General features: G+C 53.0%; 3 protein-coding genes across 5 annotated transcripts in view; 2 read left to right on the top strand and 1 right to left on the bottom strand.

Moving 5' to 3' along the window:
* Positions 1-2057, top strand: part of AP3D1 (adaptor related protein complex 3 subunit delta 1) — a 39461-nt gene extending 37404 nt beyond the window's left edge. For all 3 annotated transcript variants that reach the window (XM_036424146.2, XM_036424148.2, XM_036424149.2), the window contains one exon: positions 902-2057. In XM_036424146.2, the coding sequence (XP_036280039.1) occupies positions 902-997 (96 nt within the window). In that variant the 3' untranslated portion in view covers positions 998-2057. The remainder of the gene's footprint in view (positions 1-901) is intronic.
* Positions 1915-5028, bottom strand: IZUMO4 (IZUMO family member 4). Its single transcript, XM_045576968.1, is given in 5 exon segments — positions 1915-3098; positions 3100-3165; positions 3341-3358; positions 3935-3957; positions 4384-5028. Coding segments are annotated over 5 exon segments (369 nt in total). The 5' UTR covers positions 4621-5028; the 3' UTR covers positions 1915-3073.
* A 259-nt stretch (positions 5029-5287) lies between these two features.
* MOB3A (MOB kinase activator 3A) lies at positions 5288-24401 on the top strand. Its single transcript, XM_036424182.2, has 4 exons — positions 5288-5454; positions 16876-17381; positions 23218-23420; positions 23730-24401. Exons 2-4 carry the CDS (start codon positions 16961-16963, stop codon positions 23757-23759), a joined length of 654 nt encoding a protein of 217 aa, XP_036280075.1. The 5' UTR covers positions 5288-5454; positions 16876-16960; the 3' UTR covers positions 23760-24401.
* The last annotated feature ends 660 nt before the right edge of the window (positions 24402-25061 follow it).

Below are 25061 nucleotides of genomic sequence, written 5' to 3'. Positions count from 1 at the left end.
TGGTCCTCTTGTTCTTAGAATGCCCGAGTGGTCAATAGTAATTACTTTCCTTCAAGTCTGATGTTAGCAGTTTGTGTCTTCTCTCATTTTCTTGTTTTTTTGTGTTTTGTTTTGTTTTGTTTTGTTTTTCTTTATTGTTGAAATTATTACAGATGTCTTCTTTGGGTTTTTGTTTTTTCCCCATTGACCCCCCCCTCCCCACACTCACCCCTCCCAAGCCTTCACCACACTATTGTCTGTGTTCTCATTTTCTTGGTTAGCCTAGAGTTTATCAATTATATTTACATATTTAAATTTTCAGTCAAGCTTTTAATGAAAATACAATGAAATAATAGTTTCTCATCACTATACATTAACACTGCACACTTCTGGAGAGATCAGTCATTGGTGAATTGCTTTTCTGTGACACTTGAGGACTGTTTACTTGCAGTTTTGACCTAAATTTGTCTTAACACTCAATTTCTTTGGTCTTTTCAAAGATCAATATAAAAACTTCAGGTGGAATATGGGTATGTCACCACCCTATCCATCCCTTGACCCTCCCTCTGTGAACAGTTGTATTGCACTTGCAGACATCAAAGATGCCATTACATCACATTATACTTTGCTTTCGATCCTTGATAGATTAAGAGAACTCGGGAGCAGAGTGTCCGATATGCTTTCCCATGTGTTGACCATTTATCTATTGTTCTCATTCCTAATGTTCATGTCTTCTTCTGGCTCAGTCCCTTCTGTCTGAAGAACTTTGTTTTAGCAATTAAAAAAATTTTTTTTTATTGATTTTGAAAGCACCCCCACATAGGGACAGCAATTGGAAAAATCAAAAGTTCAATACATCTATTTGTGAGGCAGGATTTTCATGCAGTTTTCTACATACTGGACTGCATTTTCCCTTTTTCAGGGTGAGAAGTCCGTATCGGTGGATGGGAAGTGCAGCGATGCCACACTGCTCAGCAACCTGCTGGAGGAGATGAAGGCTACATTGGCCACGTGCTGACTGTTGTCTCTGAGGCCACCACAGCGAGGGTGTGAAGGAGAGACAGGTTCCAAATGCTAGTTTCTCCTTTGTCGCATGTACTTACCAGCCCGGCGTTACGTCCACTGTCGTCACGGTTAGACATTGAGGTCTCCGTTCACTGATTTCTCCTGTCATCTTTTTTACTTTGACTCTCCCCCCTCTCTTTGGGGAGAAACCCTGTTCCAGTCCTCAAACCATCAGTGACTCCTGTAGCCGGGGTCAACTGCACGTGGCCGCAAGAGCTGTTCAAGGAATGAGTGTGACCACTGTCCAAGCCAGGACTGGGTGGGCCGGGTGATGGGTGTTCAGCGGACAGGTCAGGGAGGCACGTCCTGCTTCTGTGAAGTCATCCAATCCTACTAGTCTCCAAGTCCCCACCTGGGAGGCGAGAAATGGGCTGGCTGCTCACCACAGTGACATTCCCCTTACATCTCACAGCCAGTCAGTTCTCTCACCAGGAAACATGGTGGGGAAATGGTCATGCAAGCCGTTTTCCATTGCTTTGTGTCCCATTGCTGTGTTTGTGTGCCGGGTAGAGAATGGCAATGGATTGCAAGGCATAGGCGAGGGCTGCAATCTGGGTAGGGATTTATTCAGGACCCTTACCAAGAGCAGGGAATGGACATTGTTTTGTTTCCTTTCCAGTAAAATAGGTCTTGGGGTTTGTCCTCCCATCATATCCACAGCTGCTGGGAAGGCCCAGGCCTGGGTTCCATGTCCTGATGGCGAAGCACATGTGTCCTGGGGAGGTCAGGTCCCTTAATGCGACTCATGGGCAGGGCAAGGGGACTCTGGCCCACCCCGGTGAGACTTTCCTCAGAGATGATGATCCTCGATGATGTTTTAACTATCCTTTTGATGAAAACTGTCACTTTAGCATGTAATCTATTGCAGAATCCTGTGCAGTGATTCTAGAACCTCGAAATTGTATGATGTGTTATATAAGAATTTGCTATCAACATTCCCATGTAAAGGAGACATATCACGCTGCTGTCATGATTTTGTGTCAAGATGATCCAATAAACTTGCAAAATAGGCATTTACCTGTTGGCGGAGGTCACCTGGTGGCAGGGGAGTTGCGGGGGTCTGTGAACATCCCTGAGTGTCTCAGAGTCAGAAGGGGCTGTGGGACACCCTTATCCTCTTAGGAGTTGACATGATGCCCATGTGCCATCCAGGTCCCTGGACTGGAAGTAATAGGGTCCAACACAACACACCACTGGACTATCCTAATACCACCTGAGCCTTTCTCATGCTGTTTTGTTTAAATCCTACACAGGTGAAAATGTGGCTATCATTCTGTCACATTCAGTAGGAAGCCGTGCAGGGTGTGTGGGGTCCTCAAGAGTCCGGTGACTTAACCCCCACTTTCCCCTTCCAGACACAAGAACGAGAGGGAGCTGGAGGAGGAAGTCAGGGAAGCAGCACCCAGGCCACAAAGGAGTGCCTGCTCAGGACAGACAGGAAAGGTGCCTCACCATCTGCAACAGCTGTACTGCCTGGATCAGTCCATGTGGAGTGTTTACAGAAGCAGTGCTGTAGGGTTCCTTGGACAGGTTCAGTCCCACATGACCTGATGACCTGAGCCCCATGATACACTGAAGCCAACCCTGTTTCACTAGACTGCAGTCTCACTTGAATCATCAGAGCCATCTCGCTCCCAGGCTCCTTTCCAGGTGAGCCCGCCCACGTACACTCTGGCAAGTCACAGTCAAATTGGTGTGACCCTGTGTCCATGACGAGGTGTGTCTTGCCCAGGGACCCAGCCCAAGCCTCACATGGTTTCTCCCTGCCCCTACAGGGACTGCTCCATGATGAGAAGTGTCAGGGACATTTAATCCATCATATAGTTCTGATCCCATCTAGCATCTGCTGAATACAATCCATCCCCTTCCCCCTCCTCCCAGCCCTGGCCCTGCCTGGACTCATGGGATTGTGCAGCCCCTCCACCCCCCACCCCAGAGAGCAGCAAGCTTGCTCCAGAGTTGGGCTGGGACAGCCCAGCTGAGCCCTGGCCCCACATTGCAGCTGGGGTGGGTCCAGTGGGCCCACAGGCTATCTGTGCTGTGTCAAGCACTCAAGCATTTTCCAGTGTCAGGCTAATGAGATGTGGGGGCTCTAGACCCATGAAGCTTGGTGATACCAGGCTGCAGAGAGAAACAGGTGCCTCAGTACTTCCTTTCCCATCCCCACCTCAACCTAACTGGTACGTAGGTGTTTTGCTAGGGGCCTGGGCCTCCTCCCATCTAGGGCATGCGGCAGGGTTGCAGACAGATCCTCAAAATTTTGTCTCCACCCAGCTCCCACCAGGCCAGGACTCACCTTGTGCTGGTGCCCTGTCTGAAAGACACGACTGGGCCCTGGTTAGCCCCATGACCCCCAGGTCCCTCCACTGGGGTACATCCATCATGGGAGCAGGGCTTCCTCCTAGGTTCTAACCACAACCCTGCTGCTACCCATTTGGGGCAGGGGCAACACCAGACTGTGGGAAGGAACCCTTTAACCAAGATGATCTGGGGCCCTGAGCACAGGGTTCAGGTCCTGCCTCCCGGTGGCTGCCCTCGCACATAGCCTACTGACTGATAAAACAACTCTCATTAAGGGAGGAAGCTCTGCACAGCTGTGTTCGCTGCACTGACAACTGTGGGGACACAGGTGTGAAGCCAATGTGGCCCTGAGTTCAGAGGGGCAGTTGTGCCCACCAGGCGTCTTCAAACTACGGCCCGCGGGCCACATGCGGCCCGCAGAGGAGTCTGATCCGGCCCGCCAGGTTTTTTGGGCAGTGAGCGCAGCCGAGGTGTTACAGTAGGAATTAGTAGTTCATATAGTACGGCCCTCCAGCTCTCTGAGGGACCGTGATCTGGCCCCCACTTTAAAAAGTTTGAGGACCCCTGGCCTAGACAGAGGCTCACTCACCGCAATGAAGCTGACACTGCAGCCTGTGCAGGGACAAGAGCATGGAGAGCACCTTTTTAGCAGGCAGGCCCTGCCTGTCCCTGACTCCAGCACACCTTCTCAGGCCTGCCCAAGGCTTAGGGTTTGTCCATCAGTCACCTGGGTGGCTCCTAGCCAGGAATGGAGTGACCACTGGACAGGGTGGCAGCAATACTCACCAGAGCCTCTGGGGGCCAGTTGAGGAAGATTTCAGGGAGGAAGAGGGGTTTATCTCTCAAGGGGCCCTGCTGGCGCCCGCAGAATGAAAGGGTTCTTCTCAGGGAGCTCCCTGCTTCCGGATTTCCGTCTGGTGCTGGCCGCAGGCTCTGAGTTACAATGCCTGGATGCACTGACACCCTATCCACATAACAGCCCCAGCTAGCGCCCTAGCCACGGGGCTCCCAGCCTCTGAGGGGAGTAAAATACTCCTATGGCCATGGGAAGCACGCCCCTCCCTCAGCCCTCACTAGCTCACTTTCAGTGGCATTCTGGATGAGGTGCACCTGCTCCCAGAAGATGGCTGGGAGTTCCTTGGGGAAATACCTTGGCAGGGGGAGGGAAGTCAGGTTACAACGGCGGGCAGGGTGTCCTGGGGCATCCCCTTATCCGGGAAATAACATATTCCCCTGGGACAGCTGTTCCATCTTCTGGTACCCGGTGTTTGCCATCTGGTTCAGCTCTTCCCGGGCTAGGCACTGAAGGAGGGGCCCGATGAGCGGCCCGGGCCAGGAACGCACTGATCGCGGGGATGGCCACGTGCAGCGCCTTCATTACGTTCTGGCTCGTCAGTCAGCAGCCACCCGACGCGAGAATGCCGTCCACCTACCAGAACTTGAGGTTCATGTGATGGCGGGTGAAGAAGTTGCCATGACAGTGCAGCAGCCGCGGGCCAGCCGGCCTTCAGTCCCAGTCCCAGCGGCAGGGCCGTGGCTATGGCCATCCATGCTCACCACCAACTGACCAACCGCACCCCCGCGCCACGCCTCTCCACCGCGCACCAACCCGCGGCGCCCTCGGCCCCGCGACCGAGAACTGGAGACGCGGCTCAGCCTCCCAGGCCTCGCCCCTGAGCCCCCGCTCCCCGAAGGCTCCTCTGGCCCGATCGGCCCCGCCGTGGGACCGGACCATGTGAGCGCACACAATCGGCGCTAGCTTCTCGCTCCAGGACCTGCCCTGCTCCAGGCCCCGATCCGCATTCCCAGCGCAGCGGAAGCTCCGCCCACAGGCCTCAACACTCACCAATGGCATCGCGGCTTCGGTTGCCAGGCAACATAGAGCGCGAGGTCGGGATGCGCCCCCGCCCGGTGGATACCTCGGCCCACCGGCTCCGCTTCCGGGGAGGCCTCAGTCTGCAGCGGAAGTGGGCCCGGCCGGGCGGGGCCGGGCAGGCTCTGCGCGGAGTTCCTCCTCGGCGGGAGGCGAGGTCCGAACCAGCGGGCGGCCGGGGACGGGAGGCCGAGGACGGAGGCCAGCGCAGCCCGCAGGTCGGCGTGAGGCGGCAGGTGAGTCCTCGGAGGGGGAGCGCGGGCGGCGGACCCCCGAAGACCCCCAAGCGGCGGGGGAACGCGGGCGGCGGGAGTTCGGGTCCCTCCGGAGGGGCCGGCGCGGGCGGCGGGAAGGGAGTAGTCGCGGTTCCTCGGTCGGATTCGGGGCTACAACTGTCAGTGTGGGGTCAATCCGTGTCACTTGCTATGGCGAGGTCCCCGCCGCTGGTTTGGGTCGGTTCCGCAGGATTTCAGGGCTCCTGAACCTCGGGGAGTGGGCTTCTTGGGAGCGAGCTTCTCGCTTCCTGGTCCCGGGTCCCTGAGCGCCGGGCAGGGGCCGGGCGCGAGGCGTGGGCGGTGGCCGCACTGCCCGTCGCGGGGACCTGGGCTTCGCAGCCCCGGCTCTGCACTGGCCGGTGGGCTGGCATGTGTTGGGAACAACCACGTATTTTATGAGATGTCACTGAGAGGGGAAGAGGGGCGTGGTTGGAAAATACAGAAAAATCACAAAGCAGAAAATGAAGCATGGGTGACCTACCACCCAGAGAGCCAGGGTCAATTTCAGGGTAAGATTCTTGTGGTCATTTGAGGTTTAATGGGTATACGATGCGCTGCACACATAGAAAGCACGAAGGTAGATGCTGAGTATGATGTACGTGCATATTTCACAGCCCAAGGCCTGTCTGCACGATCCGGTTTTGGACATGCGGGTGTTACACGTGGCCTCTGGGCAGCTGCTTTCTCATCCTTCCCTCACCCAATGTGAAGGGGGTGCTTATAAGCCCATTTTACAGACTCAGGGCTGAGGGATGCCACTGGGCTGCAGGCTCCAAAGCCCTGAGCCCCTGTTCTCTGCTCTTTGACATCTTAAAAAATGAGTGACCGCCCTAGCTGGTTTGGCTCAGTGGATAGAGCATCGGCCTGCGGACTGAAGGATCCCGGGTTTGATTCCAGTCAAGGGCACATGCCTAGGTTGTGGGCTCAATCCCCAGTGGGGGACTTGCAGGAGGCAGGTGATCAATGATTCTCTCTCATCATGGATGTTTCTATCTCTCCCTCTCCCTTCTTCTCTGAGATTAATTTAAAAAAAAATTTTTTTTAAATGAGTGACCTTTTTCCCTCCTGTTAATCCTCATCTGAGGATATTTTTCCCATTGATTTTTAGAGAGAGTGGAAGAGAGGAAGAGAGAAAGAGAGAGATAGAAACATCGATGTGAGAGAGACACAGCAAGTGCAAGTCCTGGCTGCCCTTGCCCCAGGGCCCCCTGCTTCCCTCTTCCCTCTTCCCTCCCAAAAGGTACCCTTTGTGTCTTCACCCCAGATCCTGCTCCGATAACTGTTTTTCCTCCCTGGGCCAAATCGACACCCAGCTTAGCACCTGTCCCATTGCTCCTTTCTTCTGACAATTGGATTTTCCTCTCCTTAAAAACCCTCTGGAGCCCTGGCCAATGTGTTCAATGGTTAGAGCATCAGCTGGGAACCGAAGGGTGGAAGGTTCAATTTTCAGTTAAGGGCACATACCTGGGTTACTGGTTCGAACCCCAGGTTGATCAGGGCATGTGGGGGAGAAGGTAATGGATGTTTCTCTCTCTCTCTCTCTCTCTCTCTCTCCCCGACTTTCTCCAAAAATCAATGGAAAAAATATCCTAGGGTCATAATTAACAAAAACGCCCTCTGGAGCTGATCTGTCCAGGGCAGCAGCCACTGGCCATGGGCAGCTAGTGAGCCCTCCAAACATGGCTGTATTAAACTAGGACCTGCTATATGTGCAAAATGACCACCAGGTCACAGGGGCTCCTATGTTTTTAAACGGCAGAATATCTCCTTAATAGATATTTTCTATATTCCTTTGGTGTTGAAATGATACTATGTTACCCTTGTGTTAAATAGAATACGTATATTATGACTAATGGTTTTACCTTTTTCTTTTCATTTTCTTTTCAATGTAGCTACTAAAATTTTTATATTAACCATGGGTGTGTATTATATTTCTGGTGCCTTCCATGGTGATTATTCTTTCTGCAAATATATGTTCAACTCTGGCCTTCCTAGACTTTGTGGTTTTTTGCTTCCTGTTTGTGGTTAGTAACTTCTTCACAGGGGTGAACTACTTAAAGGACTTAGCCAAATGCTAGGTGTTTTTTAATTGGTGGATTAGTGTTAGCTATAATTTTTCTAATAGTTTTATTTAGTTAGTTAGTTAATCCTCACCCAAGGATTTTTTTCCATTGATTTTTTTTTTTAAGAGAGAGTGGAAGGAAGGGGGAGAGACAAAGAGAAACATCAATATGAGAGAGACACATTGATTGGTTGCCTCCCACCCCAACTGGGGCCAGGGATGGAGCCTGCAAACCGAGGTACCTGCCCGTGATCAGAATCGAACGGGAGACCCCGAGGACTGGCGCTCTAACCACTGAGCCACACCGGCTAAGGCTTAGTAGACTTTTAGAGCAGTTTTGGCCTCATGGCATAACTGAGCAGAAGGCACAGAGATTTCCCATTCCCTGTACCCTCACACAGGCACAGCCTCTCACTGTCAACCTTCCTGCCCAGAGAAGGTGTTTGTTACAGAACCTACACCAACACCACTGTTACTCCACGTCCATGGTGACAGAAGTTCACTCTGTGTGGTACGTTCTTTGGTTGGGACAAATGTATAGTGACATGTGTCCACCATGACAGTGTCAGAGTATGGCACTGCCTTAAAAATCCTCTATGTCCCCCCCCCATTCATCCCGCCCTCCCTCAACCCCTGGCCCCCACTAGACCTTTTAATGTCTGTGTAGTTCTGCCTTTTCCAGAATGTCCTAGAGTTGGAATCGCAATGTCACCTTCTCAGACTGTATTCTTTCTCTTAGTCATGTGCATTTGCAGTTCCTCACGTCTTTCATGGTGATAGTTTCTTTTTGTTGGAACCTCCCTAAAGGAGAGAAGAACGTGTCTTTATCATCTTTGCATCTCCTACAAAGCAAAGCTCAAAGTTCTCCTCGTCCCAGGCATCTCAAGTTACTGTGATCATCTGACGTATAAGTGTTCTCTCCCCCACCCCCTCTCTCTTTCTCTCTCTCAGCAAAAGCTGTGTTTTAGGCCCCAGGGGATTCCTGAACTTTTAGACATTTCACATTCTGACAAGTTTCAGCCAGGCTGTTGCTTCTGTGGGAATGCTCCTGCTCCGAGGCTGAGCTCTTACGTTCAAGGAAAAGCCAGCCATTAATTATCTTTTGAGAGTTGTTCTCGCATCCCCAAAGCCTCATAAAATGGAGGTTTAACAAAATCCCCAGCAGCGCTAGGAAGCTGGGTTTTCACTCTGGGAAGTTCCGGACGTGCCCCAGCTGGTGAGCTGTTTCTGATTTCCTGGAATTACGAAGTTCAGACAGTTAAAGCAGAAAAGGGGAATCTGGCTTCAGAAACTGGATTCTGGGAAAGGCAAGGTCACTCCTGCGGCCGAGTCCCAAGTTAGACATTCGAGGTGGGCACTCTGCGCGGGGCCGTCCTGGGCACTGCAGGGTGCTGAGCAACACCCCTGGTCCCTACCCACTCACGGCCAGGAGCACCCACAGTGTGACTAACATAGATGTCCCCAGACATTTCCTGGGGTCCCCTGAGGGCAGGACCACCCTGGGTGAGACCACAGCTAGCTGACTTGCTGGGAGCTCTTTACAGACACCTCTCCCCCTCCCCACTCCTCCCCCTCCCGGAGAGAGAGTGAAACCCTTGAGGGGATGGGCCTGGCCCTCAGTGGACAGCTCAGAGCTGTGACTCCTTCCCTCCATAGCCCCCTTTCTCTGGGGTCAGTGCACAGTCAAGTCCATATCTGGGGATCCCGCTGTGAAAATGAAGTGAGGTCAACAATAAAGAATTATTTTAAAAGGGTGGGGGGGAGGGGGTTGTGTGAGCAGCCAGTGATGGGCATAAGTGTGGATGGGCGTCAGGGGACCTGTTTCCCATGTCCTGCCCTCCCTGACATGCCTCTGGTCGGTGACGGTACATCGAAAGAGGTGTGGCTCCTAGGTGGACACATCAATGACCCCTGACCTTTCTCCCCTTCCTCTCTGTCCCCCAGGTGACATGGTTTTGTCAAACAATATATCTGTATTTGCCCCATGGGAAACGGAAGCAGAGAGAGCTGGTCCATGCACACACCACACCCCTCTCTGTCTTTTTATTTATTTATTTATTTATTTATTTATTCATATTTATTCATTTATTCCTGTTTAATTCTTCTATAAGCCCTCTGTGTCTTGATGGAAAGGCTGGGATGTAGGGACACCCACCTCCGTGCGCTGTGAGTTATTAGCTCTCGGCCCTGGGAGGGGTCCCTTCTGCCTCTTCCAGCTGCTCTGGGCTTGTGTCACCTGTGTCTGCCTCTGTCGTCACATGACCATCGTCTCTGTGTGTCTGTGTCCAAATCTCCCTCTTCTTATAAGAACATGTCTCCTTGCATTAGGGTCACTCTGCTCTAGTGTGACCTCACCTTAACCGATTACACCTGCAAGACCCCATTTCCAAACAAGGTTTCGTTCGTAGTCACCAGGGATCAGGATTTGAACATGTCTTTTGGGGGGACATGATTCAATTCTTAATGGAGTGGGAGTGACTGCTGATGGGCACAGTGTCTTTTGGGGGGTGGGAATGTTATGGAATTGGGGATGGTTGCATGCTCTGTGAGTTTACTAAAACCATACATTAACTTGTATACTTTAAAAGATTGGAATTGGCCCTAGCTGGTTTGGCGCAGTGGTTGAAGGGTCCTGGGTTCGATTCCAGTCAAGGGCATATGCCTGTGTGTGGGCTCGATCCCCATTGTGGGGCATGCAGGAGGCAGCCGATCAATGATTCTCTCTCATCATTGATGTTTCTATCTCTCTCTCCCTCTTCCTTCCTCTGAAATCAATAGGAAAATATTAAAAATAAGTAAATAAAGGGTCTGAGTCACGAATAAAAATAAAAGGGGGGAATTTACGGGATGTGAATTATATCTCAATGGGACTGGAATCTACAGAACCATTCAACAGCACCTGCTTGGAGCGGCCCCCTCAAACCTTACTTCCTGCCTTTGTACAGTACGTGTTGGAGAACATCACCCACAAAACCAAGACCTGAACACAAAAGGCCAACAAAATGCAAATCCTCTGCCCATGCAGGAGGAGGCCCGAAACCAGTCTCAGCAAGTACCCTGGGCACCTTGCTGCACAGGGAGCTGTGGTGATATTTAAAAATGAATATTGCCCAGCTCATGTGGCTCAGTGGTTGAACATCAACCCAGGAATCAAGAGATTGCTGGTTCAATTCCCGGTCAGGGCACATGCCTGGATTGCGGGCTCGGGGATGTGCAGGAGACAGCCAATCAATCTTTCTTTCTTTTCTTTTCTTTTCTTTTCTTTTCTTTTCTTTTCTTTTCTTTTCTTTTCTTTTCTTTTCTTTCTTCACAGAGGAAGGAAGAGGAGGAGAGAGAGAGAAACATCAGTGATGAGAGAAAATCATTGACTAGCTGCAGCCCGCAGTCCAGGTATGTGCCCTGCTTGGGAATCGAACCGTGACCTGCTTCATAGGTCGCCAGTCAACCACTGAGCCATGCTGGTCGGGCCAGTCGATGTTTCTATTTCTGCCCCTCTCCTTTCCTCCCTCTATAAAATAAATTTTAAAAAATAAAAAATAAAAATGAACATTAGGATTGTAGAAGACTGTGCTGGGCACTGGCTTCTGTCAGGGAACAGACCCTGGGCCGCAGGCATCTTCCAGCTAAACACTTGGGCTGCGGGCCTGAACCTGGGGTCTGACCGCCCAGATTGGGGTCTGTCCCTCCAATCCCACCCCCACCACCAGGTCAGGGCAGTGTCCCTGAGGTGGTGGCACTGTCAGCAGCTGAGGCAGGATGTGCAGGCACCGGAAGGAAGTGGTGATGGGCCGGGCTTTGCTGCACCTCATGAGGCAAGGCCGTTGCTTGGAGGAACTGTTTTGTTTACAGGAAATAAAGTGGGGGTGGGGGTGTATGGAGTAGGGGATTTTGTCATCTTACCTTGTGTCACTCGAGAAGCTTCTAGGTACCTACACATCTGTGGAAGAACCAGGGAGCCAGGAGAGCCCTGAGCATTGAATTCCGAGACGGTTCTCCCCACCCCTCCCCTCGCCCGCACCCTTGGAGGGCTTCTAAAAATACCAGAGAGAAGGCCCACGATGGTAACGGGCAGCAATGTGCACTGGGTCACAGCTGGCCACCCTTCAGGCCTGGAATGTGTGTTTCTTTTTTTTAAATATATTTTATTGATTTTGTACAGAGAGGACGGGAGAGAGATAGAAAGCCAGAAACATCCATGAGAGAGTCATCGATCAGCTGCCTCTTGCACACCCCCCACCGGGGATATGCCCGCAACCAAGGCACATGCCCTTGACCGGAATCGAACCCGGGTCCCTTCAGTCCCCAAGCCGACGCTCCATCCATTGAGCCAAACCAGTCTCGGCTGGAATGTGTGTTTCTGATACAAAGTTGTTTTTCTTTAATGGGAACTCTGCCCATCCAGGAACTTTTTCAGAAAATCATTGCTTCCTGCCGAAACCGGTTTGTCTCAGCGGTAGAGCGTCGGTCTGCGGACTGAAAGGTCCCAGGTTCGATTCCTGTCAGGGGCATGTACATTGGTTGCGGGCACATCCCCGGTGGGGGGTGTGCAAGAGGCAGCTGGTCGATGTTTCTCTCTCATCGACATTTCTAGCTCTCTATCTCTCTCCTTTCCTCTCTGTAAAAAAATCAATAAAATATATTAAAAAAAAAAAAAAAAGAGAAAATCATTGCTTCCACTTAAAAATAAATCCTCCCACCTTCTGAGAAAAGTCAGAAAGGCGAGCAGGAGCCTTGCAAGCCCCTTTCGCTGCCCTGCCCCATCCTCCAGAACGGTCTGTGCAATGGCATGGCGGGATGTGGAAGAAGACAAGGTGGCCGTCATGGGGCGGGGCGGGGGCAGTGAGGCCACCACCTCCCTGAGGCTTGGCGAGGCAGCGGGCAGCGGCTGTTCTCCGTGGTCCTGTCGATGCCCCTAAGGCTCCTGTGTTCCCAGGCCTCACGTCCCCAAGTGACGTCCGTGGTTAAGCTCCCAAAGCCATCACCCAGGAGGCCCCCAAATAGAAGGCAGCGACCGGGCCTGGTGCAGATTTCTTTGTGTTGGGACTTCCATCAGGGCAGAAGGTTTGCCGCAGGAGAAACAGGAACCTGGAGTAGAGGCAGCTCGGGGCTCGGGGCTCGGGGCCTGGCCGGCCAGCCCCTCTCTGCTGGGTGAGGGGTGTGGCACTCCAGTTTGCCTTCTCATTACCAAGTGGGGGGGTGTGAGAGGCTGAAATAAGACCGCGGATGAGGAATGAGGAAGTGTCCCTGTGGTGCCAGCAGGCAGTGGGCACAGGAGGGTGCCTGGCTTTTTTGGCTCACAGGGGTTTCTGTACCTTGACTCGCCCCAGAGTGGCCTGAGAGCAACTTGGTTTGCAGACTCATTACCGGGCAGGTGTTCAAGCCACCTGGGCATTAGCGGTGAGAGGTGGTCTGCAGGGCCCCCACCTGGCGTGCCCAGTGTACACGCCCATGGCATGGAGGATCCTAGGATGTCCAGCCCTGAGGGGTGCAGCTAATCTCTGAGACAAGGGTCAGTGAGGTGGCCTCTTAATCAGGGCTTCCTGGAGGTGCCTGAGACTGGCCCCCTCCTGTTCTCTGGTGGGAGAGAAGTGGGCAGGTGGAGTGTTTATGGCTGCCCATTTCCCTCATTGGAGGTACCACCTTCCCACCCCCCAGGCCCTGTACCCACAGGGCTGTGCCCACTCACCTAAACCAGGGATGAGTGCTGGTCTGCACTCCGTGCTGGCATTTTAGAGGGAGAGAGCAGCCTCGAGGGTGCCTGGCACTGGATTTGGGATAAAGCAAGTGGAAGCTGGGATGATGGATAAGTGGTGAGTTATGAGACATGTGTCTCAGCAAAAAGAACCATAACTTCACCCGCATGGTTCAGGGTTCGAGCTCAGGCTCCTCCTTCTACCAGCTGCATGGCCTGAAACACTGACTTAGTAGCTTGTCGTACTGAGTCAGTATCTTCTAATGTGGGGAGCCACCCCCCATCCACTTGTGTAACCCCCAGTTGTGATAACCACAGATGTCCCCAGACATTGCCCATTTGTACCCTTTCCAGGGAGCGAACCCGCAACCTACATATGTGCTCTGAATGGGAATCGAACCCACAACCTTTTTGGTATAAAGATTGACGCTCCAGCCGGGACTGGTTTTTTTGTTTGTTTGTTTTGTTTTGTTTTTTAATATATTTTTATTGATTTCAGAGGGGAAGGAAGAGGGAGAGATAGAAACATCAATGATGAAAATCATTGATCAGTTGTCTCCTACACACCCCACTCTGGGGATTGAGCCCACAATCTGGGTATGTGCCCTGACCGGGAATCGAACCGTGACCTCCCGGTTCACAGGTTGACGTGCACTCACTGAGCAGCACCGGCTGGGCTGGATGTCCTCGTTGATCACAGCCGTCCTCACGTGGGGTAGTTTACTTCCCTTTGCACTGGGGTGTCTCCTGTCCTCTGCCCTGTTGTCAGCTTCTGTGCTTTACATGGTTCAGGCCAAATGTTAGGGCCAGATTTCACCAATTACGTGAAATGACCTAAACCAGGGTCTCTTCCCCCCCCCAGTACTCCCCACCCCCACCCTTGGCACTGGGGCCAGTCACTCTGCCGGGGACCATCTAGGCACTGCATCCCTGGCCCCTCCCCACTCAATGCCAGGAGCACCCCCAGTGTGACAACCACAGATGTCCTCAGGTATTGCTCAGGGTCCTCTAGGGGCAGGATGAGCCGGGTGAGAATACTGGTCCAGGAGTTTTTTATTATATATCCAGTATCTGGTGTTAAACTGAAGGCTTCTGGAAGACAGAGCCTGGCCTTCTGCATTAAGTCTTGGTTGAGTGCGTGGAGTACGTAAGGGTGGTGCTGGCAGCCTCTGCCCTGTTCCCTCTGACCCCCGCAATGGGAGAGGCTGGAGTTGGCGGTGGTTCTGGAGAAATCTCTTGAAGACCAAGGCCAGGAACCCTCTGCCCTCAGAGACTTCCTGGGCCCGAGATGGGCAGGGCCGAGCCTGGAGGAGGCTGTCTGGCCTCCAGGATGTGGCCTGAGCCATGACTCAACTTTCTGAAATCCTCACCCTTAAGCCATCTTGTCATCTGAGTCACGTCACCTTGGCCCCAGGGACACAGTGTGTAAGTACCAGCTCACTCTCAGGGCCCGGGAAGGACCAGCCCTGACTTTGGCCTGCACCCTGCTGCACTGAGCTGGTGCTGTGTTCGGAGTGGACGTGACTTCCCTTTGGCTGAGCCTGGCCTTGGCAGTGCTAGCTCCCTGGATCTTACTCCTGGGGCTGTCCTGGGTCCCTGTAGAGGATGTGAGGTCCAGTCCCCTTAGTTTGAGGTCATTTGCTACCTGGTGTGCTGAGCCCTGAGGGTGGGCCACCTGACAAACCCAGCTGGCCACATGTCACAGAAATGAACACCCACAAGAGAACATCCAGGCTATAGAAGGATCTTGTAAGAAATTTTCAGAGGTTTTTTGAGCCAAACTGAGGACATGCCTAGAAGCTAGTTTTCCAGGGATCGAGACAATGCTCCGGAGAATGCAGTTTGCAGTTCTTTTGATGCATTGGAATCAAAGGAGGACAGGAAGGACGGGTAGGTGAAATTGTTGGTGGGAGATTAAGGAGAACGCTAAGTGGGAAATCCTAGGATGGGGTACAAGGTAAAATGAGACACGTGCTTCTTTTACGTTGGGGGTGCAGGGAGGTTGACAGCTGTGAACAGGGATGGTGTGTGGACAGCCAGGAGTACACTCTGGGGGGTGGTTGCCCTCCTGGGGTCTGGAACAGAGATGGCTCTGACCTTTCAAAGGTGTTAGCTAGATGCACGGGGCAGTGGGCAGGGCTCACTGAACGTAAAGACTGGCCTTGGCTAAGGAAACCCCGGCCCGGGACGTGACCGCCCCCCACAGCCTGCCGGGGGGGTTGGGGGGGCGGATCAGATGGTCTTCTATGGTTACTGTTGGCACTGAGCCCGCCAGGCCTGCCGGACGGCCCCAGGCTGTCAGTTCTGCTCTGTTGCCCCTTTTTTGTTCCCACCACAATGGAAGCAAAGAAAGGGGGGCGTTTATAATAACATTATAAATTATTATTTATTACCTCTCTTTGGTGAACTCCCCAAGACCCCCCACCCACCAGCCCTATGGGCACCCCCCCTCCTTGCTTCCTCCACACGCACACTCCCAGGAGGGGGGCCCAGCTGGGCCTGCAGATGGAGACAAGGAGGCTGCAGGTTGGCTGGCGCCGTCCTCATGGCAGAGTGGAGGCCATATTGGGGTGATGCAGTGGCTGCAGCCTGAGTGAGCAGGGCCTTTGGCTTCATGTTCATTCCATCCCCTCACCTCCGAGTGGAGCTTGTTACTCTCCCCCGTAACAGAGGGGAGACGGAGCAAAGCCAGGAGAGGGTGCCTGGGTAGGAGACTGAGCCTTCGGCAGGGGACGCCGGCTGCAGCCCCCAGATCAAGGCTCTGCCCCCCCAAACATGGCCTGTGCCCATGTAGGCACAGGCAAGTCCCAGACAAGCTGGTCCACCTTCTCAGGAGGTATTCTGGGGTGAACAGTGTGTCCCCCAAACTCATGTCCACCTGTTGGAAGTGGGGTCTTTGCAGATATCATCAAAATGATAACAGGAGTTCCCTCTGGATTGAGGTGGGCGCTAATCTAATGCTGAGGTTTAGACACAGAGAAGCAACAGGATTTTTTCCCTCAGCCTTGGAGGGTGTCAGAGTGAGCTGGTCCCCTCTGAGGCTCAAAGGGGTGACTGTTCCAGGCTCCTCCCTTGGCTCTGGCAGTGTCGGTGACCCCTGCTGTCCCTTGGCCTATAGACACGTCACCCCATCTCTGCCTCCACCGTTACATGGACTTCTCCCTGTGTGTCTGTGTGTTTCCTCCTGTAAGGTCCCTCATCATAAGGCCTTCCCAGATGATCCAGGTCGAGCGTATTCCAAGATCCTTAACCTAATCACATATGTGAATGGGGCTTTTTTCCAAATAGGGTCCCAATCCCAGGTCCTGGGGGAGTGGACATCTCTGTACAGAGGCCACCACTTAGCCCGTTACGGTCACCCTGAGCCGCTGTGGAGGTTTACACACCCTCTCCCACTTTAGAGAGCGCTGGGTGCTGGCCAGAGGAGGATGCAGCCTGGCTGAATCCTCAGAGGCCTTGACTCAGCACTTCCTGCTCTGAGACAGTGGGGACACACCTGGGGCACTTCTCTTTACTGAGGAGCCGTAGAACTCAAACCACAAGTCCTGGGAAAACCCCCCGTGTGGCCCCTCATGCTTCCAGAACAGGGTTTCCAGGATCAGGTGATAATTCTCTGTCTGCGTTTCAGATCTCGGGGAAGACCTGGGAGCCGGTGAATTTCCAGTCGCCTCTGGGTTGGTGGCCGACACCAGGAGTGTGCAGCGAGGACCACAATGTCCAACCCCTTCCTGAAGCAGGTCTTCAACAAGGACAAGACCTTCCGCCCCAAGCGCAAGTTCGAGCCAGGCACCCAGCGGTTTGAGCTGCACAAGAAGGCACAGGCCTCGCTGAACGCGGGGCTGGACCTGAAGCTGGCGGTGCAGCTGCCCTCCGGCGAGGAGCTCAACGACTGGGTGGCGGTGCACGTGGTGGACTTCTTCAACCGCGTCAACCTCATCTACGGCACCATCAGCGACGGCTGCACCGAGCAGTCCTGCCCCGTCATGTCGGGAGGCCCCAAGTACGAGTACCGCTGGCAGGACGAGCACAAGTTCCGCAAGCCCACGGCGCTGTCCGCCCCGCGGTACATGGACCTGCTCATGGACTGGATCGAGGTGCAGATCAACAACGAGGACATCTTTCCCACCAACGTTGGTGAGTGGGCGGCCTGGGCCGAGGCCGAGGCGGGAGGGGGGTGTTTTTAATAACAGTTCACTGAGATAGAATTCATAAACCATGAAATCCACCCATTTAAAGTGTAAGTTCAGTGCCATTTAGTACAGTACATTCACAGGGTTATGCAACCATACATTCTAATTCCAGGACATATCAGTAACCCCAAAACATCCCCTATCCCCATGAGCAGTCACCCCATCCCTCTGTCCCAGCCCCGTAACCACCAGTCCACTTCCTGTCCCCTGTGGACATCCCACATAAATGGAATCACACACTGTGTGGCCTTTGTGTCTGGCTTCTCTCACTGAGCGTCATGTTTTCATTGTTCAGCCACGTTGCAGCAAGTGTCAGTGCTTCACTCCTTTTCTGACTGAGTGCTATTCCAGTATGTGGATCGGCCATGGTTTGCTTCATGTTAAGGTTCTTGAGATGGTTCTGGGCCCTAATTTCATCAGAAGGGTCCCTATAAAAGAAGGCAGAGGGCCATTAGACACACAGAAGAGAAGGTGATGTGGTCACAGGAGAAGGAAGACATGATCATAAGCCCAGGAATGTCAGCAGCTTCCAGAAAAGGCAGCAAATGGACCCTCCCTGGACCTTCCTAAAGGAGGCAACCCTGCCCGCACCTGACATCAGCCCCATGAAACTGACACGAGACCTCTGTTCTCCAGGACGATGAGGGAGCACACAGGAGTTATTTTAAGCACTAGGTTGGTGATAATTTGTTACAACAGCCCTCAGAAACCCACATATAGGCCCTTCTCACTGTCACCATTGGCATCAACTCAGCACCATGGAAAACGGCGAACAGTTTTCGGGAACCAGCCCTTGGTCGCTGACGGGGTCAAGTTTCTCACCCCTCTGGACCTTACTCACCCTCTGTACGGGGAACGGGCCTGCCACTGTCAGGGGGCTCTCAGAGGCCCATCAGAGAAAAGACCGACTCAGAATAGATTCTTTCCCAAAACAGGGATTCACAGGTGCCCCCACCCACCCATCAGGCCACTGAGTCTGTGCTCTGGCCCTGGAGTCCGTGTCTGCACAAGCTTGTGTTCTCACTCACCGCCTCCCGCGTCCCCCTCAAGTCTGACAGCTCCTTATGGTCCTCATCCTAGAACTTAGACCCTGAGTCCTCTAGTCAGTGCCTCGCCTGTGGAATGATGATTCTAGCAGTTTTACCAAAGAGGAAACTGATGGCCAATTGAGAGAAAATGAACTTGGCAGCTCTACCCTGTTTGGCTCAGTGGATAAAATATCGGCTTGCAGACTGAAGGGTCCCAGGTTCAGTTCCAGTCAAGGGCGCATGCCCAGATTGTGGGCTTGATCCCTAGTAGAAAGCTGCAGGAAGCAGCCGATCAATGATTCTCTCTCATCATTGATGTTTCTCTCTCTCTCCCTCTCCCTTCCTCTCTGAAATCAATTTAAAAATATATTTTTTTTAAAAGCGAATTTGGGCTGAAACCTGTTTGGCTCAGTGGATAGAGCGTCAGCCTGCGGACTGAAAGGTCCCAGGTTCGATTCCAGTCAAAGGCATGTGCCTTGAGTGCAGGCACATCCCCAGTAGGGGGTGTGCAGGAGGCAGCTGATCAATGTTTCTCTCTCATCGATGTTTCTAACTCTCTATCTCTCTCCCTTCCTCTCTGTAAAAAAAAATCAATAAAATATATTTTAAAACAAAAACAAAAAAACGAGTTTGGCAGATGCCTCATGGCTGCCGACAAGGGTCCGAGGCCACGCCACCAGACTGGCCCTCTGTGGGCCCAGCCGCCGCCACATGACCACATCACGGGGTCTGGTTCACTGCTGCTTTCCTTGGGAGCCTGTCTGTCCCAGGCCACATCTTCCTGCCCTGTTGGCAAACCCCAGGCTTCAGCCTGTTTTGACCCCCCAGCCAGGCCAGTGGAATAAAATGCTTTGCACCGACAGCAGCGTCTCTGCTTCTTGTTGGTGGTACGTCTGAGACTCAGAGTCTGTCGGGTCTCCCTGGGTTAGATTTATGGCTGAGCAAAGAAAGGACGGGTCCAGATTTTCTCCCCGTCTCCATACCTGTGCCATGACATCTGTGCACCACTTAAGCCCCAAGCCACCAGCTCATGCTCTTTGATGTTAGATTAGGGTGGCACACTTTTCCCGTAAAGGACTACACGGTAGTGTTGATTGGCACTGCTTACAGAGGTGGCAGCCATCTCCTGCTGGGCATCATGGCTTCCCTCAGACCCCTCGTGAAATCTAAGATGGTCAAAACGAGGACCGAGGCCCGGCCAGCGTGGCCCGATGATCGAGCCTCGAGCTGTGAACCCGGAGGTCACAGTTCAATTCCCGGTCAGGGCACATGGCCAGGTGGCGAGCTTAATCCCCAGTAAGGGGTGTGCAGGAAGCAGCCTATCAGTGATCCTCTCTCATTGTTGACGTTTCAAAGACCTCCATCTCCCGTCCTCTCTGAAATCAATAAAAATAGATATACTTTTTAAATGAGGACCAAGAGCTGAAACCGGTTTGGCTCAGTGGTACAGGGTCGGTCTGCGGACTGAAAGGTCCCGGGTTCGATTCCGGTCAAGGGCATGTACCTTGGTTGCGGGCACATCCCCAGTAGGGGGTGTGCAAGAGGCAGCTGATCGGTGACTCTCTCTCATCGATGTTTCTAACTCTCTCTATCCCTCTCTCTTCCTCTCTGTAAAAAATCAATAAAATATATTTAATATAAATAAATAAATAAATAAGGACCAAGAAGTTCATCCAGCACCTGTCAGACCAAAATGTCAAAATTAGTGTAACTGGTGGAAACCCAGAGGCATTGACTATGGAGTGCACAGCAGATGCAAGGGCCAGATCTTTTTCTTTTCTTTTTTTAATATATTTTATTGATTTTTTACAGAAAGGAAGGGAGAGGGATAGAGAGCTAGAAACATCGATGAGAGAGAAACATCGACCAGTTGCCTCCTGCACAACCCCCGATGGGGATGTGCCCGCAACCAAGGTACGTGGCAAGGGCCGGATCTTGATGCCCAGCGCTGGCTATTGGAGCAACAAGAAAACAAAGCACATGCTGCCCAGTGGCTTTCGGAAATTTCTGGTCCACAGTGTCAAGGAGCTTCAAGTGCTGCTGATATATAGTAGGTCTTACTGTGCTGAGATGCTCACAGGCCCCCGTAAAGACCCACACAGCCACTGCGGAAAGTGCAGCCCCGCTGGCCATCAGTCACCACTCCCAGGGCCAGCGAAGAAAATGAATAGACAGAATGTATTTGTGTTAATAAAACCATAAAACTCTATGGAAAAGAAAAGGACCACACAGTATATCTCTGCACCTTTATGGCCCAGAAGGTTTATGTCTCAATTCTCAAACCTGCCATCTAACCCAAAAGCTGTCATGGATACTGTGTATACAAATAGCGGGCCTGTGTTCTAAATAAAACTTTATTTACAAAAGCAGGCAGTGGGCCAAATTTCAGCCCCTGCATGAAAATGCTGTTGCATGCTTAGGCTATACAGTCCTGGAGATTACATTTCTTTTTTTCTTTCTTTTTTCTTTCTTTTTTTATTATTTTTATTCATCCTTGAGGACATGTTTAGAGAGAGGAAGGGAGGAGAGAGAGAGACATTGACCAGTTGCCTTCCATACTGCTCCAACTGGAAATCAAACACCAGAAACCCTGGCCTGTGCCCTGACTGGGAATCAAACCAACAACCTTTAGGTGCACAGGATGATGCTCAACCAACCAGGCCACTCTGCCCATCTCTAAGCCCTACTCCGAGGATGAGCTGCTCTTAATCACTCCCCTTCCCCAGCGTCACCCTTGCTGACTCCTGATAGCCCCTCTCCGAGGGAACACAAGAGCCATCAGTCCTCACATGGAGGAGGTCATCTGGCTCAGATTCAGAGGCGTGGACAGAGCCAGCTGGTCCTTCCGTGTACAGAGAGCCTGTTCTTTCCCAGTTGCCATAACTGGACACAGGTCAGCCCTTCCACGGTGGTGCGCAGCTGTGCTGGCTCCCATGTCAGAGCTTCACGTCCCAGTCTGCTGCAGGCCCTGTATCTTCCGGCACATGGATACCCTGTGCTCCCCTGGATGTCACTGGCCATGACTCAGCCATCCACAGGCCCGATAGCCACAGTGTGAGTCTGGTGCACCGCAGCTTCCCATGGCTGGCCACATCTGTGTCCTCGCTGGCCCCCGAGCCCCTCTTCGAGGTGGGCTGAGCTGTCCCTGGCTTAGCTGGTTAGAGCATCGTCCGGATCCACCAAGGTTGTGGTTACATCTCCGGTCAGGGCCGCGAGCGAATGCATAGATAAGTGGAATAACAAAACCATGTGCTTCTCTCCTCTTTCTCTCTCTCTTTCTCAAATCAATTTAAAAAACAAAAAGGATGGGCCAGTCTGTCAGTCCTGGCCCCAGGCCACCTACCTGATAGCACTGGTTGGACCTCCTGAACGTGTGGCTTCTGTCTTGCCTATGGGACGTCTTGGGGGGTAGCAGGCTGGAGCTGAGGAACCCATGACACACAGCACAGCAGCATGGATGTGCCTCAGGCACCAAACTGTCGCCTAGAATGACTCAGATAGGGAAGCTCAAGGTGGGTGAACGTCGCCACGGTTTTTAAAAGTAAATACAATAATAGGAGAAATTGCAACATGGTGCATGGATTCAGTTAAGCTCCGACAAGTACATGAAATTGTTTATAAAAACATATGTAAGCCTTGGCCAGTGGCTTGGTTAGAGTGTCGCCCTGTGCACCAAAAGGTTGCAGGTTCCGTCCCTGGTCTGCGTGCTGGAGGCAGCGGCCAGTGTTTCTCTCTCACAGTGATGTCTCTGTGTCTGTCTGTCTGTCTGTCTCTGCCTCTCTCTCTAAAAATCAATAAAAACATCCTCGGGTGAGGATTTTTTAAAAACTACTTATGATGGAGAGAAAGATACCAAGTGGAAAATATTAAAGGTAAAAAAAATGTTTTTAGGGGTTGTCCCATTCTATTAAAAAAAATAAATGTTACTAGAAAAACATACTGGTTTGGCTCAGAGGATAGAGCATCGGCCTGGGGACTGAGGGTCCTGGCTTCAATTCCGGTCAAGGGCATGTACCTTAGTTGCGGGCGTAACCCCAGGAGGAGGTGTGCAGGATGCAGCTGACCGATGTTTCTCTCTCATCGATATTTCTAGCACTCTCTCCCTTTTCCTTCCTCTCTGTAAAAAAATCAATAAAATATATTAAAAAAAGAAAGAGAGAGAGAGAGAGAGAGAAAAGAAAGGAAGGAAGGAAGGAAGGAAGACACACACACATACACATGGCCAGATCCCGAAGTGCACACAGCAGATCCACAATCTGCACACGTGGTTGGGAATAAAATGTTGGTCTAGGTTCTGGGAAAGGAACTAGGCAAAGGCAAAAGGGATGTGTGGCACCCAGCACATCCCAGGGAGGCTGGACCAGCGGGCCAGAGCGGCTGGTGGTGCCCTGAGCACGGGCTTCACCTCCAGGCCTGTCCTCCATCCCCGGGCGTAGTCAGGCAGCAGAACCGGGGGTTTCTCGTGGCATCTCAGTGGGCTCCCTGGAGCTGGAGCTGAGAGGACCAGGGTGGGGATCAGGAAGCCGAGGGTCCTGGAGAAAGGAGCTCCTTCCCGGGGACAGACGCCGCCCACCGAGTCAGCACTTGACTTCAGGAGGAACCGGGACATGAGCTGTCTGAGCGAGCGCGGGGCCTCAGGCTCCCTGAGCCGCCAGCTCACAGCTAGTTCGCGCCCGCGGTCCAGGGGCAGTGGTTTCAGGCCACGCTGGGCCCGCGGCTGCTTCCTGAGCGCCCTGCCCTCGCTGTCCCCAGGCACGCCGTTCCCCAAGAACTTCCTGCAGGTGGTGAAGAAGATCCTGTCCAGGCTGTTCCGCGTGTTCGTGCACGTCTACATCCACCACTTCGACCGCATCGCCCAGATGGGCTCCGAGGCGCACGTCAACACCTGCTACAAGCACTTCTACTACTTCGTCAAGGAGTTCGGGCTCATCGACACCAAGGAGCTGGAGCCGCTGGTGAGGGGGGACTGAGGGACCGGGAGGGGGCGCTGGGCCAGTAAAAGCGTTTTGTGAGTCGTTTTATTGGCACGCCCAGCCGTTCTCTCACTCCTGCTGCTTTCAGCAACGGGGCCGAGGTGAGCAGCCAGACACCCCCTGGCCTCTGAGCCCGGGGCGTGCTGCTGTCTGTCCCCCATTCTGTGAGGTTTGGCCTTAAGTGAGGCCCCGAGTCTCTGAGACCACACCCCTGCTTCTGTGTGTGTGTGTGTGTGTGTGTGACACCGGCACCTCTGTGTCAGCCCCTGATGCCCTGCTTGTTCTTAACAGAAAGAAATGACCGCCCGGATGTGCCACTGAGAGTGCTGGGGCACGTGGACCGGAGGGCCCTTCCCGGAACTTGGACCCTGGCCGCTCGGCGACCTCCACAGCTGTCAGTGGGGACCTCTGGCCCCAGTGCCGCTCTGGACACCGGGGCTGCGTCCTCTGATTCTGAGACGCCCGCAGCTGTGGCCCGTGCACCACGCGCCCGCCCCCGGGCCCCACGGGGAGCTGGGCCTGAACTCCTGTATGTGATTCTGTTTGCTGTGAGCAACTGGGAAACCCACTTTATCTGCCTGGAGGCCGGGACTCTGCCTGCCCTTCGCAGGCCTGTCCCGAATGCCCCTAGCCTGCTCGCCCAGGAGAGGACAGACTGTCGGCAAAACAGGACCCACCTCTGCTGGGCTTCAAGCCTCAGTTCCCTCGCATGCCTCCTGAGCCCGTGTCTGTGTCATGAGAGGTACGACGTGCCCTGGCTCCCCCCTTCCTCAGTCCCTCTGTCCCTCCGGGCATCCAAAACGTCTGCTCATCCGCCGGGGTTTCCCGACCCCACGTCTGCACCCCAGGTTTCACATATCATAAAAGATCAAGTTTCTGTTTATTTTTATATTTTTGTTAATACTCACCCGAGGATATTTTTCCCATTGATTTTTTTAGAGAGAGTGAAAGGGAGGGAGGGAGGTGGAGAGACAGAGAGAAACATAGATTGGTTGCTTCCCACACACACAGTTAACGGGGTTGGGGATCAAACCTACAACTCAGGTACGTGCTCTTGACTGGGAATCGAACCTGCAGCCCTTTGGTCTGTGGGTCAACACTCTAACCAACTCCAGCTGGGGCAAAGATTGAGGTTTTCATACAGTCCCACTGAAAACCACCTTGAGATGGATGTTAAAGGAAAACAGCTTTTTATCTATAAACTAGAGGCCCAGTGCACGGAATTCACGCACTGGGGCTGGGGTGGTCCCCTCAGCCCATCCTGCACCCTCTCACAGTCCGGAGCACTTGGGGCTGCTGTGGAGGTGGGAGAGGCCCTACTGTGAGCCCTGCTTCTGGCTGAGCAGCACTCCCCCTGTGGGAGCTCAGTGACCGCCAGGGGGCAGCTCCTGCATTGAGCATCTGCCCCCTGGTGGTCAGAGTGCGTCATATCAATGGGTTGTTCTGCCATTTGGTCAATTTGCATATTAGCCTTTTATTATATAGGATAATGAACTCACCTCCCCTCTAGACAAACATCCCTCCGTTAGGAATAACCCAGATGACCCTCCCACAGAACCTGTCCTGGATTTGGGGTCTCTGAACTTGGCCTTTCCTCAGGTGCCTGCCCTTTATATGAAACCC

Source organism: Pipistrellus kuhlii, unplaced genomic scaffold (assembly GCF_014108245.1).
Source record: "Pipistrellus kuhlii isolate mPipKuh1 unplaced genomic scaffold, mPipKuh1.p scaffold_m20_p_8, whole genome shotgun sequence".
NCBI lineage: Eukaryota > Metazoa > Chordata > Mammalia > Chiroptera > Vespertilionidae > Pipistrellus > Pipistrellus kuhlii.
Note: the sequence above shows the minus strand (reverse complement) of the source record. Positions and strands in the feature narration are given on the sequence as shown.

Coding starts and splice junctions, on each gene's coding strand:
- MOB3A (XM_036424182.2), top strand. CDS start 16,961: ATGTCCAACCCCTTCCTGAAGCAGGTCTTCAACAAGGACAAGACCTTC. Junction 17,382..23,217: donor CATCTTTCCCACCAACGTTG/GTGAGTGGGCGG, acceptor CGCTGTCCCCAG/GCACGCCGTTCCCCAAGAAC. Junction 23,421..23,729: donor CCAAGGAGCTGGAGCCGCTG/GTGAGGGGGGAC, acceptor TGTTCTTAACAG/AAAGAAATGACCGCCCGGAT.